The sequence below is a fragment of the Heterocephalus glaber genome, unplaced genomic scaffold (genome assembly GCF_053883595.1).
Source record: "Heterocephalus glaber isolate CG9 unplaced genomic scaffold, H.glaber_assembly_v1.0 deba00001457, whole genome shotgun sequence".
Lineage (NCBI taxonomy): Eukaryota > Metazoa > Chordata > Mammalia > Rodentia > Bathyergidae > Heterocephalus > Heterocephalus glaber.
In genome coordinates, this window is record NW_028258305.1 from 23971608 (window position 1) to 23987487 (window position 15880).

The window sequence follows — 15880 nt, forward strand, 5'->3', positions numbered from 1 at the left end:
TTCCCCAGACCAATCATTCCACATAGAAGTTTCTGCTCCCAATCCTTCCAACCCAGCCAGTGCCCTACTCTTTGGACAGGCAGGCTTTGGGGACCATTCGGGATCATTCTGGAGGCCACAGCAACACCTGGGTACAGGGACAGGCTTCTGGAGACTTTTTAAAGGCTTTCTTTAGGGTTTGATATTAATGAAAAATAACCAAAAAATTCTTCTCTCCAAGGAGACCATATTCCAACAATCAGAGTGGCAACATTCAATACTGCTCAGGTAAAATGGTAAGGAGCATCTTGTGATAAGATTTTAAAATCCAACCAGAATCCAAAATTCACGTTTTCCTCTTCATTTGGCGAGAATAATTTTGAGAGTCATATTTATATTTATTCCAGCAAGTAGTAATTTGCAATTTGTAAAGACCATAGTTTTGAAGTTGGTGTTTTTGAGTCAACTGTGAACTCGTTTTTTTTTGTTTTGTTTTTTTTGGTACTGGGGATGTGAACTTGTTTTTTAACATATAAGGATCAGAAAAAAATATTTCTTTTAATTACAATTCCATTATTATTTCACATCGGTCACAGATTTTCCTACCCCACCTTAAAGGTACAGGAATGGCCCCGTCTGTCCTCCTGGATTGGTCTGTGTGAGATACGTTAACCTGAATCTTTTCCAGGTGCATGTTTCTTCTGAATCACATTCCCAAGCTGTTATGTGTGCTCACTATTGAGGACAGAAGCCAGGAGCTCACTTTTGCTTTTTTACTGGGGTACACAAAGCCAGTCCAGTCCAATTTCTAATCCACTTTCCTAAGAACAGATGGTGGTGGTAGATCACTCAACTGACTTCATTCAGACTCTTTGGTGGAGTCTATTCTGTTCACAGATGATTAGTTGTCTATTTAGAAAGGTCCTTGTGGACTTTGTTGCCACCAAAATGTTGACAGTATAAATCCTAAACACTGGTCCCTCTGCATCACTCTTTAATAATACTTTTATTTTTTAATGCTGAGAAAAAGGCATCACAAACTTCCCAGTCCATGCCCATTCCCCAGGATCTACCAACCCTAAATACCTTTTTGCCAGTTGCCCCAGAAATAAAGGAAGCTCAGGGAAATATTTTACAGGAAGAAGAGGGGCAAGCTAGCTAAATTCTTCCCTCAGAGATTGGGGATCAGAGAAAGAAGCTGATTACTCAGCTTGAGTCAGCTGACCTGCTCACTCACAATGCGCTGATATACAGAAATCCAAATGAGCTCTTCATAAAGTCCCTGAGGTAATATGTGGGATAAATAATTCCTCTGTAAATATGGGTTAGAAATCACTTCTAACTTGAATTCTATGCTGACCTCTGGAGGCCAAAGCAGAGGCTTGGTTGCTGGAAGGGGCCAGGGGCCAGCTGGGTCTGGATTGTGAGCCCTTCCGGCAATGGGGGGAGGCCCTCAAAGGCAAGACAGTAACCCAGCCCCAAACATTTTTGAATCAGCCAAGTCTGTTATGGGAGGGTACACACTTGCTTCAGTGGGAGAATGTTATGTGAATTAAGAATAATTCCATTTACCCAATTAATACTTATAATTTTAAGAAATAAAATAGCACCTTGAAAAAAATAAACAAAAAGCAAACTGTGAATAAAACAATTTTTCAATTTCAGAGGTTAAAACAGGGTCTTTGAGGATGGAACTAAATTATATAGCTGCTATTAGTAGCATTATGCTTTACTTCATAATTGGATGTAACACTCAGCCTTACTACGGCATGAACAGCAGCAGCAGGAGTGGAGTTCAGACTGTTTACCCTTTACAGTATCCACAATTATCAACAGCACACCACACAGATTATAAGCACCAGCCACTTGTAATGTGGCATTTTGAATAGATAAGCAGAATTGCAATATGGCCGTGCTTTTAACACAATGTACTGACATCACAGTTGAGCTCAAGCCTATTTTCATGACTAAGTACAAAAATATAGAAAATAAACACTCTGGTGGCTTTGCAAATATTAAATTAAAAAAAACCCCAAGCCATGGCTTGCAAAATTATATTTCAAAAATATTTGCATGAATGAGGGTATTTTCATCAACTAATTTCAAGCCAGCTGTAATCTCTGAGCTAGTCTACACCTTGCGAAAGCGTTTGCTATCTTGACATTGGAAGGGGTTTGCACCGTCTTAACATCCTAAGGGGCAGTGCTTTGATTCTCAGTCTGGTGGTGACCAAGAGGCTGAGCAAGAGAGGGACGCCTTTTATTTTTCCTTCCAGTCGCCTGGACTAGCAGAAAGGCACTATTTAAAAAACATACTACACCTTTGCCTGCCTGGTTCCTGAGTATACTGGCTGCATGATGTGGGCACAGTTTAACAAAAGCACTGGCAGAAAAGTGCAGAATGGCACCGTTTTGATTACAGGCTTGCTTTTTAACGGAAATAAAATTTCACAGTTAACAATGAGAGGTGAAAAGTTTAAGAGGCAAAGCTGTTCCTCCTGATCACTGACTGTTAATCAGCTTCATGGGTGGTTGCCTAAATCTGTAGATTTTTTTTTTTTTTACCTTGCACTACTGCCAAGATTGTAACTAATTTTTTCCCCTGTTGTAAGAGGAGGGGTGAAAAAACTCGGCGTAGAAGGCAGCTGTGTATGAGTGACGCGAGGCACTAATGCAGAGGGCAAAATTAAAATTCATGAATCTCTTCACAACCATTTGTGTAACAAGATTAAGACAGGACAGCGGAAAAGAGCGGCATTATCAGGCGTCTTACAGTCCTCCAGCTGGTTACGCTCTATTCCAGCACAGTAGGGCTAAGAGGATAACACGCAGCCTGAAGGAAAGCGCTGTCCTCCATTGGGGAGCAGGCGCGTCCCAGGGACCACGGGCTTTGGGCAGGGATGGAGAGGAAGAAAGCCGATTGCCGCTCAAGATGGGAAACTTTTAAGCCCCGGCTATTAGCACACGGCCAACAAAAGCGGCCGGGGTGGAGGTTTCCGGGGCCCGCGTGGCCCTTCCACGTCCCGCTCCGGGCCGCAGCGGCCGAGGGGACAGAGGACCCCCCTTCCTCTCCCTTGCTAAAGCGCGCTGGGGCGCAGCGGCGCTCCCCACTGCCTCGGCGCCCAGTCTTTTTTCTGGCAAAGGAGGACGAGTCCAGTGCAAGCAGGAGCGGGTGGCTGGCGGGTGCCGAGCCGTTAGCAGTTACCCCGCTGCTGAAGCGGCCACAAGAAGGGCCAGAGGCTTTCTATGGGAAGAAGCAGGACGTCAGACCAGCTGAAATAGCTCTCATTGTTAAAAACGTATTTATCACGCTTATACCTTTTACCCAGGGCACCCCAACTCCGCAGAATATTCCCCTAGGGTGGTACTTCTCGAGAATAACATGCAAATCTCATCCCTCACATCAAGAAGAGGACTGTTTCTTAGTCCAAAGTCAGCAAGGTGTGGAATTTGACTTAAGGAAATTATCAGGAGAGAAAAGGAAAGCCACATAGGTATTTAGAGGAATTTGTTTTTGTGGGACGGATCCATCAGTCAGTGGATAGAGTACTTACTGTGTACGGTGCACAGTATAAACATGAGGTATGTTCAGAGATTGCTGGAATGGGCCATGTTTACTAGGGTACTGGAAATAAAGAGGAGGCTGCCATCCACTAGGAACTGACATTCAAGTTCTAGACAAAGGAGAGGTGCTACCAAGGACTTGAATGTCTTATGTGCCCCAACACACTTCAGATCTTTTGAGGGAGGAGACAGACAGTCTCAGGGACAATGCTGAACATCTCTGCTGGTGGAAAGACCCCACCTTTGCTCTCCTGAGCTGTCACTGAGAAACTAAAAGCATTTGTTGTTTAGGGCACAGGTGAGTGACGTGACATTGAAGCAGCCACCAGCTGATCCCTGTAGCTCCAACCTGACTCTAGAGTGAAAGCCACCTTATCCCTTTGGGAGGAGAGACCCTTCCCCAGCAGGTAAAGCCCTCAGAGTCATTCCTTTTATTCTAGGAAGGGACCTAAAAAGGGGAAAACATTATTCTGGAAAAGCAGATAAAAACTGAGTAACATGCCTTTGTATTTTTATTTTCTTTTTGTAAGCAATAGGCCCAATTCCTCAGGTGAGGGATGAGATTTAACTCTTTCAGTTCACAAACTGAAGAACCAAATGGAGCCCTAGGGACACAAAGAAGTAAACCCATGTCCAGAAAGTGAGAGTTTCCATTCTCTTGTTTGGAAGATCAGATCCATTTTGCATATAATTTTTTAAAAGCCAGTACACTTCTACATCCTATCATGGTCCTGGGTAATAAAGAATGCTATTCACATTGTCCCAGGAGAAAATTAAGGTCAGGCTTTTACTTTTCTGCAGTCATAACTTGTGAAAGCGTGACAAGTCAGAAGTCTCTTGCCAAGGTCACACTAGCTCAGCAAAGGGAGATTTCTTCACAAAACTACTGAAGCGATTCATGTTTGACTGGTCATTGTGTTAAGTACTAGCAAACGTGAGAATCCTAAAAAGTTTTCAGTGGAACACTTGCCTCTCAGTGTCCTATATTGCCCTATACTCATAAATAATAAAAAGGCTGATAACATTGCTTTATGTAAGCAGGCTTAGAAATCACTCTCAGATAAGTGCTTTTGACCTAAATCTTGTAGTGCCTCAATCTGACATTTAACCTCACAACTGTGAAAGTCTGTATGAGATTTAACAGTCTCAAACTGCCAACTGACCCAGCCATAAAGCAAGCAGAGATAAAGATTTATAGTCCAACATGATACAATTAGACATTCACCTTCTATTTATTTCAGTGCAGCTAAGCATTTAACCTACTTAAAAGCTGAAGGTTTTTCATTAAAATACAAATGCATGTTTATCATTCATTCTATGCCACCTCCTCTTGTATCTTACAAATTAGTCTATTATGAATGAAAAGATTAGTTTGTTTCAGAGAAAAGAGTAAACAGGAATGGTTTCTGTAAAATCCTTCCAGACACGCCAAGATAAAAGATGGCTTTACCACACAAAATAATCAGATACAAATAGCTGTTCAGAAGCAACACACCTAAGGAGTGCTTTAATCAAATATTTAGGTTACCCGCCAAAAAGACCATGATCTCTTCAAAATGCAATGCGGATTAAAGTGTTATCTAACACAAGCAGAAAACTAACCTTGGAGTGGAAGTTTGAAATGTGTTCATCATAATTTTCATGTCTTTGGATAGAGAAACCAGCCTTTTCAGCTAGATTGCAAAACTGGTTTAAAGTAGTCCCTCGGCGTGGGGCAAATACCATTGCTTTCCCCTAGAACATTAAAAAGAAATGGACACATTTTAAAACTGAGAGCAACCAGACATAATAGACATTGGCCCAAACATTTAGTGTACTTCTCTAAGGAAGCAAAACTCAGTGGTCCTGGAGACATCTAGACAACATGGTCATTCACAGAATTTGAAGGATAGATATACATCCACTAAGATACATACTTATCTCTCTATATAGATATATATATCTCACATTCAAATGGCCAGTTGCTGTGTTTTATCCTTTCCAAACAATGCCTATAGTAAACAAAATGTGACTGAAAGTTGGTGTTCTGAACAAGGGTCCAGGGCAGTCTCACTCACCTGTGACTTCTTTGTACCTGTCAATATGGCCACAATACTACTCCTGAGCATGTGCAACAGATGCCATAAATATTCGTTTAATATGCCTTGAAACCTCAGTACCAGGAAATCCTCCATAGAGATGAGTGATGGCAATGCCTACTGGAGTTCTTACATTTTAGTCCTGCCACCAGCCTTTCTGTGACATCCCCAACACCCCCATCAGAAAGGGGTTATAGGATTTTGGCTGCCAACTGCACGGATTCCCTCAGAATGGTCATCACTACTAGAAAGCAGCCCCTCACAGTAATCAAATGAAAATGGCAAAATGAATATGTACATGGCTTTTGTAACTCACCACACAATCTTGTGAGATTATTGCAGTGAGAAAAATAGAGGACTCATATAAATTATATACTGGATTTCAGAAGGCCACCTGACAAAAAAACTCCACAAAGACCACTGGTTAACTATGGGGTACATGTGGATTTTCCTTTCCTGTCCCAGACATATACTGAATGGCCACACTTCCCAATCTTATTTTCTTCCTTTTTTGAGGGAGGACACAGCTGTATGCATCTGTTAATTCCAAGTTTACACTTCATATCTATAAAATGCCACTTCGGGCTTTGAGGGAATCATAAAAGTAGATCCCAGTTTCTTATGGTAGGTGGTTTATCATTCACACCTATTAGCCATGTATTGAGTATCTGGAATGGGTCACTGTATACAGCATTTACCTTGGTCCTCAAACAACTCCACATTGTAGGGATTCTCAGGATGCTCAGGAAGGTTGGCTAATGGGCCGAGGTGGCACAACTAGTAAATGATTACAAGCTCATCCACCTGATCCAACACTGATGCTCTTTCCACTACACTCTGTTGTTTCCTTCTTAGTAGAAGTGATGATAGTGCTAGTGACACTAGCTACCACAGCACGAGGTGCTTCTCAAAGCCCTCCTTTAATCCCCTCAGTGAGCCTCTCCACACCTTGTGAGTAGACATTGCATTTTGCAGATAATTAAACAGGCAGTAAATTTGAAGAACACAAGGAGGAACTGTGTGATAGAAGGTTTCCTGGACTTATAGGGAGTCTCTACCATTCAATAGCTATGTCCCCTCAGGACAATCAGAAACAAAGTCATCAAACAGTTAAGCTAGAGGGGACCTTGGGGATGATGTGGTCCAAGCTCCTCATTTTGTACACCAGAATCTTAAGCCATCCTAGCTGGCTGGCTGAGTTTTCTCATCTATCCCACAGGAAGAAAAAGCCTGCCTTGTCTTTTTTCCCCCAGCAAGTTGTGAGGATCAAACAAGGTGGTGAACGTGAAAATAATTTGAAAAACAAGGTCATACAGATGTAAGACTGAAAAAAATCCATGCCACCCAAGAGTGCTTTAAAAATTCTATCACTTTTCTCTCCCTCTCCCCCATCTCCTCCACTCACCTGCAAGAAAATACACTGTATATTGTCGTGGACATCACGTGTGTTTTCATACTGTGTTTACACAGACACGTATACACACAGGCACATAATTATAGCAGCACCAATCATGGCTCTACACTTAAGGTTCTGTCAGCTTTTCCAATATTAATTGCTATTTTCAGGCAGTTTTCAAACTTAGCAGCAAAAAATCATTTTCATGTGAAACAAGATATAATACATGGTCTCAGCAGGAGAGCAAAAGTCTCCATTAAAAAAAAAAAGAGGGAATATGAGTAGGTCACTTTCGTCATTTTAAGAGCTGGTTGCCATTCTGGATTTTTGAATAATGGAGGCTGTTTCATTTTAAAATCACCTGCAAAGATTGTCTTACAGTTACAATTGAAGAGTTGATTTTTACAGCTATCATCTAAGCTATATATTATGAGGCTTACCGGGCAGCAGGTTTCTTGGTTGGGCTGATGTTTGCATTCACAAAGCACATACTCGCCACCTCCCACCCACTTACAACTTGGGGTGCCTGCAGCTAAACCTACAGCAGTGCTGTGCCCAAATAGAAGCATCTTTGCCCAAACAACCAACCTAGAGCAAAAGCTCTTCTCCCTCCCCTGGCACTCTCCACCCCTCCACCCCTTCTCCTGGCTTTATTCTTTTTTTTTTTGTACCGGGGAACAATTGGGACCTTGCGCTTTTGAGGCAGGCAGAGGAACCACTGAGTTACATCCCTGGCCCATGGCTTTATTCTCATTCTTAGCACTCATCACCACTGACACACATCACTTGCTTGCTTGCTATTGCCCATCCCCTCCAGCTGTAAGGCTTGCTCCATGACAACAGGGTCTTCTGACCCTTTATTTGCTGTGTTTTCTCCATGCCTAGCACATAGTAGGCACTCAGTCAGTATTGGTTGAGAGAATAGACTGAATTCAGAGGTTGAAAAATCTGAACAATTCAAATCTTTGGGAATGTGAAGATCACATTCTATTGCCTATTCTTTTGAAATGATTTTCTCCAAGAAGCTTTTACAGTCAACTAATAGGGTGGGATCTCAGAGGACAGCAGTCAGTGCCCCATCCTGTACCCACAAGCAATAGTTTTAATCCCTAGTCACTGTGTTATGGGTGTTAGGTTGTTTTCTTTTCTGCTTTGTTGAATGGAGACACCTTTGATATAGGGATTAATATTTAGGAAGGAAAACAGTACATTATCCATTCATTCAATAAACATCTACCGAGCCCCACTGAGCATCAGCCTCTGCCCCATGCCTAATGGATAGTTTTAGAAGCACCCCCCCACCCCAGGATCCCCAGTGGAGCAGGGCTCTCCATCTGTGGAGCAGTAAAACTGGAGGAATATACCTTACAATGTAAGTTGCAAAAATCAAAATAAGAAAAAGAATATAGATTTCACATTAGCCCATCACTTTAGAACAATTATTTTCAAATTACTAAAGCCCAACTTTCTTAGCATTCAGTCACAGAATCACTTTAAACTCAGAATGAGCACTCAATTGAATGTAAAATTTTGATTGATGTGCAGAGATCCGAGGGAACTCACTTATCCCTGAAGAGAAGAGAGAGAAGTTCCACCACACAACAATGATACTGTTTACACTGTAGGCTCGGTTGTTGGTATTTTGCTAGACTACTCTATACTCACATATTAAAGGGTTTGTGCTTCTGGGAACAAAATAAGTGTGCTTCAGATTTATTTTAAAAGGAATATGCTATGCCAATGAAATGCCTTTATTCCTTCTTTCATTTCCAGGCAACCAATTATTAAATACTGATTACATGTTTAAGCTTATGATTATTTTCTGTTTTTTTTAACCTGATTTCTGAGACCCTGCCTTTACCTGCTTCCTCTCCTACATCCCTCTCAGCTCTCTTGAGTCTCCTTTCCTGGCTTCTCTTCTTCCATCTGCCTTCTCAATTGTCAGTGATCCCCAGGGCTCTGCCGACTTCTTCTGCATGTTCTATATAATTCTAGGCAATTGTACTAAAGCCCAAGCTCCAACTATCACTTATACATCAATAACTCCCAAGTCTGTAACTATAGCATTTACCCTTGTCCGAGGCCCACCCCACATTTCCAAGTGCCTACTCATCACTGTATGTGGGTATTCTGAAAATATCTTTAACCCATTCTGTCTAAAATGGAATTCAATATTCTTGACCCCAATTCCTTATCATTCCCAGTGTACTACTCATCAAAAACAATACACACTCACATAGGTGAGGTCTGATTGAAAAACAAGGTTGTGTTTTAAAATAAAGAACATTTATTATAGTAACAGACACATCGTCATAAATCCCCCTCAAAACATTTCTCCTTGCTTGGAGCATACTTATCCCATCTTTTTAAAATTGTTATTTGTTATTAGTGTATTGTTTGCAGTACATAATGGTTACATTTCTCATGGGGAATTGTTACATGTACTTAACACATCTTAATTCTTTTTTCATCCCCTCTTCCCTCCATCTCCTGGTCCTCCTCCCATTTCTAAAAGATCTATCTCCTAATTTCCTGTTATCTATCTGTTATTTTCTCTCTATTTATAGTTTGGATTTCTCACATAAGAGAGACCATGCAATATTTAAGCATGCATGTCTGATTTATTTCCCATCGTTTTTGCTACTTTCCAAAGCAGTTCGGAAAGTTCTCTTTCATGAGTGTCTTTAGTTGTGCTGTCATGGCTGCCTTATTGTCCTGAATTGATTCAAACATTTACTTTTCATGGGCATTTTGACTTTGAGGAAGAGCCAGAAGTTGCACAGTGGCAGATCCAGTGAATAAGGTGGATGAGGACACAGCATAATGTGTTTACTAGCCTGACTTTCTGTTGGATGACACTCAGCAGCAGCATTCACTGTATTTTTTCAATCACATCTTAGGAAGATGCTCTCTAAGGAAGATTAAGTGTGTTCAACGTAAGGGGAGGTTACTTAAGGGGGACTCATGGCAATCTTTTACTGTAATGAAATTTTAAGATGTAAATATTCATTACATTTTTTGATCACTCTTGTTCTCACAGAGCTGAGCACTTGCTGGCCAAGCATCCCCGTGCACATTGCCTTCAAAGTGAAGCTGGGTGGTGGGAGGGGAAGGGGAAAGGGAAGAAGGGAAAGGAAAAATTATGAGAAAAGAAAAAATATGGAAACGAAGTCTATGTAAATAGGGAAGGGTGGAGGGGGTGAAGGGCGCACAGGTAATCGCAAAAAAAATAAGAACCAAGATACATCATGTACAGGTACAAACACCCAATGATAAATGTAAATATATTGTATACCTAAAATGTACCAATAAAATAATTTAAAACAAAACAAAACAAAACAAAAAACAAAGTGAAGCTGGAAGCCTAGGAATCATGACGTTCGTTATCTTTCACAGCTTTTCAATGCCACATTCTCAAAGCATTTCTGAATTGCCTCAAGGGTTACCTGCAAGCATAAAAGGGAGACCACACCAGGACAGTAAACACTAGCTTTTTCACATCCTAGTTAATTGAAGCTGCTTCAGTTTTTTTTAATGCTGGGGATCGAACCCAGGCCTTTCTGAATGGTAGCCATGAGTTCAACCACTGAGCTATACACCTAGTCCCCACTTTTATCTCTTTAATTGAGGTGCTGGCTAGCTATTTTTTTGTCCAAAGGTTTTCGCCTGTTTCCACCTCCCTAGCTTGGCAGATGAAGCCCTAAGTGACCTCCTGATATGTTCTTCCATATACAGTATCTTTGCATCTTTAACTATTCAGACACTCCCTTGGAGTAGAATGCCTCTCCTCCAGTTCTTTGTTTGTCTAGTGAACTCTTACTTATCCCTCAGCACCCAGATTAGACTTGCTACCCTGTGATGCCTTTGCTGATCTCATCTGGCCTCAACACCATGCTGCCTCCCCCACACTTGCCATACCACCCTTCATCTGTGGGTTACACCCCTCTACTTTGCTCTTCACATACCTTTGGTAACTGCTTACTGGCTTGTGTCTCTAACTGGACCCAGCGCTCCTTCCAGGCAAGATTTTTCTTATTTCTTACTCCATCTCCTGGACAGTATCTAGCATCTGAGTCACTTAATAAGCATTTGCCGGATGAATTTCTCAGTGAATATCTATCCAATACCTCCTTTCTGTCGGCAGGCCTTCAGAAGCTCCTAAATGGATGATTCCACGTAGAAGATGGTCCATGCTGGATCCTGGAGGAGCTTTTTGTGTTATGGCTGTAGTGATCTTTCTAGAACCCTTGCCTGACCATGCCCCTGCTCACAAACTTTCCATGGCTTCCTGTTACCCACACAATAAAGTTCAGTCTCATCATCAGTGTGATCTCAACCTTTCATGAAAAGGTACCCTAAACTAGCTCTTTCCTCATCATCTCCCACCCTTCTCTAACCCTAACCCAAGCCAGACAGAAACACTTACACTCCAGCCAGAGCAATGATTCCAAACACACCTTGACTTTGCATATTACACATATGTGAGCACTGGCCCTTTCCTCTGAGGCTTAGAATGCCCTTCTGCCTACTCACTGCTGAAGCTGAATACAGCTGCCTCTTAGGGAAACCTTCCTAGGTACTTCTGTGCTTTCTCCTGGCACCTCTTTCCTAGCACCACCATGCTGCATTGTGATTCCTGGTAGCTCCTGTATAGCTCTGCTCTGCAACACTGAGAGTCTCACAGTGCTCCTCATTCATGTTAGTACTCCCAACCCACATTCCTCAGCACAGTTCCAGGAAGGCAGTTGTCACTGAACAAATATTTGTTGTATCAAGATGGAGTCCAAACCCTTGAGCATCTCACATTCTATTAAAAGTGTCAATTCATCTATAAGAACTTAAAAAGATCAGACCTCCCAAATTTAAAGACCCAATCCAAAAATGGGCATCTGAAATGAACAGACATTTCTCAGACAAAGAAATAGAAATAGTAAATAAATACATGAAAAAATGTTCAACATCACTGGTCATTCGAGAGATGCAAATGAAAACAACACTGAGATCCCACCTCACCCCAGAAAGAATGGCCGCTATCATGAAATCAACCAATAACAAATGCTGGTGGGGCTGTGGGGAAAGAGGATCCCTGCTCCACTGCTGGTGGGAGTGTAGACTGGTGCAACCACTGTGGAAATCAGTATGGAGATACCTCAAAGAATTAGGACTGGAAGTCTCATTTGACCCCGCTATTCCCCTGCTGGGGATCTTCCCCAAAGAATTAAAAGAATCATACCACAGTGATATATGTGCACCCATGTTCATAGCAGCACATTTTGTGATAGCTAAAACTTGGAAACAGCCCAAATGCCCATCAACTGGAGACTGGGTAAAGAAAATGTGGTTTTTAAATAAAATGGAGTACTACTCAGCCATAAAAAATGAGAAATTAGAGACATTTATAGCTAAGTGGATGCACATTGAGGCAATACTCTTAAGTGAAATAAATAGGACACACATGTATAAATACTGAATAGTTTCTCTGGTGTGAGTGTAAATAAGGACTAAATGTATAATAGGTAATGTGAAATAGGAAGAAAAGGGGCAAAGGGGAAGGAAGTGGGAGGGCTAGGGGAAAGGATAGAAGGGAATGGGATTAATATGAGAAAATGGAAAAATAGGAACAAAATCTTTGTAAATAGGGAGGAATGGAGGGGTTGAAGGGAGGGCTGGGCAAGGGTGAAAAATAAGAACCAAGAGAGACTATGTAAAGGTGCAAAATTCCAATGATGAGTGTTATTATATTGTATACCTAAAATGTACCAATGATTAGAATGAATAATCGATAATGCAAAATAGGAAGAAAAGGTCCAAATGGGAAGGGGTAGTGGGAGGGGCAGGGGAAAGGAAAGAAGGGAAAGGAAAAATGATGAGAAATGGAAAAAATGGAAATAAAGTCTTTGTAAATAGGGAAGGGTGGAGGGGGTGAAGGGAGGGCTAGGAATGGGGAAAAAATAAGAACCAAGATGCATTATGTAAAGGTACAATTCCCAATGAGAAGTGTAATTGTGTTGTATACCTAAAATGTGCCAATAAAAGAATTTAACACAAAAAAGTGTCAATTCAAAATATTCTTAAAACAAATACAGTGGACCCTTGAATTACAACCAGACTCCTATACGAACAACTTGGGTTAAGACTGAAATTTCGGTTTTAACTTATGACCAAAGTCTTGAGTTACAACCCAAAAGCCGTTCAAGACCTAGTGAGCCAGAAGCAGGTCCTAGTGGACTACAGGCTCTCCCAAGGAGAGAAGGGCAGAGAGCCAGATTCCTGATGTTCTTATGGAAGGGGACTCTCCTTCCAAACAATAACCACCTTCCATTTCATCCTCCCTTCCTGCAAGCCAAAGATGTCAACTTGAACGGTGAGTACAGTATGAAATTATTGTTTCTGGTAAACTAGGAACATTTTATAACTTTTTGGTGAGTACATTAGGAAAACTACTGGTGTTTCTGGTAAATTACACCAATTATACAACCCTTTTTTATTATGCAAAGGTTAGTTAAGGGGTACTGTGGGAGGTTTGGAATGCATTATGGGTATTTCCATTATTTCTTATGGGAAAAATAGGCTTGACTTACAGCCAACTTGAGTTACAACCAGCCCTCACAGACAAATTGATTTTGTAAGTCAAGGGTCCATTATAAAGCAGTACCAGGCTGTCTTTTGCACCGCGCACTGTGGTTCTGCCTTGGTATCTGTTATATCTCCACGATCAGATTATAACTTCATTGGAAGCAGAGTCCACCTCATGTCTTGGTACTCTGTTGAGCACACAGTGCTGCACATGCTGAATCAGAACCTGGGCTGACCTTAGAAAAGTACTGAGGGTCGGGCCCCTGCTCTGAGGGTCTCAAAACCATTTAGAAGCCGAGTGTGGTGGTGTACACCTGTAATGCCAGCACTCTGGGAGGCTGACACAGGAGGATTGTAAATTAGAGCCCAACCAATGTAACTCAGCAACTTAGTGAGAGATCGATCCTGTCTCAAAATAAAAAATAAAATAAAAATGGGTTGGGAGTGTAGTCCAGGTAGAAGGTCCCTGGATTCAGTCTCTAGTACTGAAAAACAAGTCTAGGAGGCTCAATTGCTGCAAATAGGTGATCTAGGCATGGGTGACACAGGTTTTCACTGAGAACAGGAGAGGGCTTGCTGGGCCGCTGACCTGGCAAGCAGACAAGAACCCAAGTGTCCTTCAGCACCGCTTTATTCACCACACTGAGCCCAGTCACACAGGCAATTTCCCTGAGATAAGCAAAGTCAAATGTTTTACAGATGTAGGAAGAGATGTTAGAGGTTTTTTTTTTTTTTTTTTTTTTTTTGGAAAAATGAGGAAATTTGTCAGTAAACAGAAAGTGCTCTTCAAAAATGAGAGTTCATGGTTTCCATTCATAGCCCTCCTTGGGTGCAAGCAGGACTCCTGGGATTCAGTGGTGGGCTGGAGCCCATTCCTGAAGAAGGTGAAATGAATTCTGCAGTGATAGTTCTGAGCTGCTGACAATTGGCCAGCAGTGATAAGGAGCTGGAGAGCTGTGGGTGCCGCATCCCCGTCCATCTCCTGGTGGCCCTGAGTACAGTCACACTGTTTAGTTGGCCTGGCTCCTCTCCTGGACCCAAAGCCATTTCAGAGGAATATTAGTAGATACCATTTGTTGATTGTCATTTCCAGATTCTAGTTCAATTTGCAGGCAGCTGTGGCCAGATTTTAAATTACATTTGGGTCCTGTGATATTGGACATTGCTGTTGTCACTGGCTCTAAGGAACAATGACAAGGAGTCACCCTATCAATCATCAGCAACAAGAAACCACTCACCAGATGGAGAAAGAGGCACAGGGATGTTGCTTCTTGGAAGGAGTAAACTTTGCTGATCTCATCCTTTTAAAATAACTGTTTTATTTGTTTCATCTGTTGGTTTTGTTAGCCCCTTACAGGACTCAGGCAGGAGCCAACTGTCTTTGTGGTTTTTCTAAACCAGTGAGTTGAGGACAAGGTTCATTTTGCACAGTTGTAAACATTCCCAGTGGAATTTGGGGCTTCCTGTAACGATTCTCCAGGCACAGGGGCCTGCTGGCTGAGGATCTAAGCTCAGCCTTGGGATTTGGCACTGTCCTTGGACTAAGCCAGGGGCCCACTTGTGTGGCTAAGTGGTCTTTGGCTGCCTGTTTCTCCTCAGCTATGACTGTTATGTGAACTGAAAAGCAGGGAAGTGTCCCTTCTCCATCTACTTTCTCAGCTTCTGGATCTTCTGACCTCCGATTTACTCAAGCTAGAATCAAACAATCACACTCCCCAAAGTGGCAGCATTCATTCCTTCCCACAGTGTGACCTTCATGTTGCAATTATTTTGCTCCTGCCATTGTAGTCATCTTTCTCCCCCTACTTGGTTGGAGTTGTCTATGGTAAAAAGTATCATTTTGTGCTGGGTATGTAGCTCAGTGGTAGAGCACTTGTTTAGAATGCATAAGGTCCTGAGTTTGAGCAACAGCACTACAAAAAAAAAAAAAAATAGTGTTACCTTCATCCAGGTAGGCAATCCTCCTGGGACTAGTGCAAACCTGCTGCAGGTATCCAGGACATAAATGCAGGCCTAGTTATGTGCAGAAATTCTCAAAATCCAGGTTAAAAAAATATAGCCTTCCCCTCCTTCCTGCACTTCTCCAAGGAAAATGCTTAGAAAGGGCCCCCTGTATTCTGGATCTACCAGTGTCAGAAGTCTCTCTAGCTCTTCTGCAAGGTAACAAGAGCTATGCTCAGATATTCAGGGCCAATTGTGGGTATTACAGATTTTGGTTTGTTCACGCCTCATTTTATAGACAATGAACAGAGGCTTCCAGAGAATGAATCCAGTTGATGGCAGAGGCA

The 15880-nt window shown here is 42.0% G+C and overlaps 1 protein-coding gene across 4 annotated transcripts in view; it reads right to left on the reverse strand.

Annotated features, from left to right (window-relative positions):
- Positions 1-15880, reverse strand: part of Camkmt (calmodulin-lysine N-methyltransferase) — a 442726-nt gene that overhangs the window by 24990 nt on the left and 401856 nt on the right. For all 4 annotated transcript variants that reach the window (XR_015452987.1, XM_004839379.4, XM_004839378.4 and 1 more), the window contains one exon: positions 5145-5276. Coding sequence is in view for 3 of the 4 variants with exons in the window: in XM_004839379.4 (XP_004839436.1) it covers positions 5145-5276 (132 nt within the window). In the remaining variant the exon portion in view is untranslated. The remainder of the gene's footprint in view (positions 1-5144; positions 5277-15880) is intronic.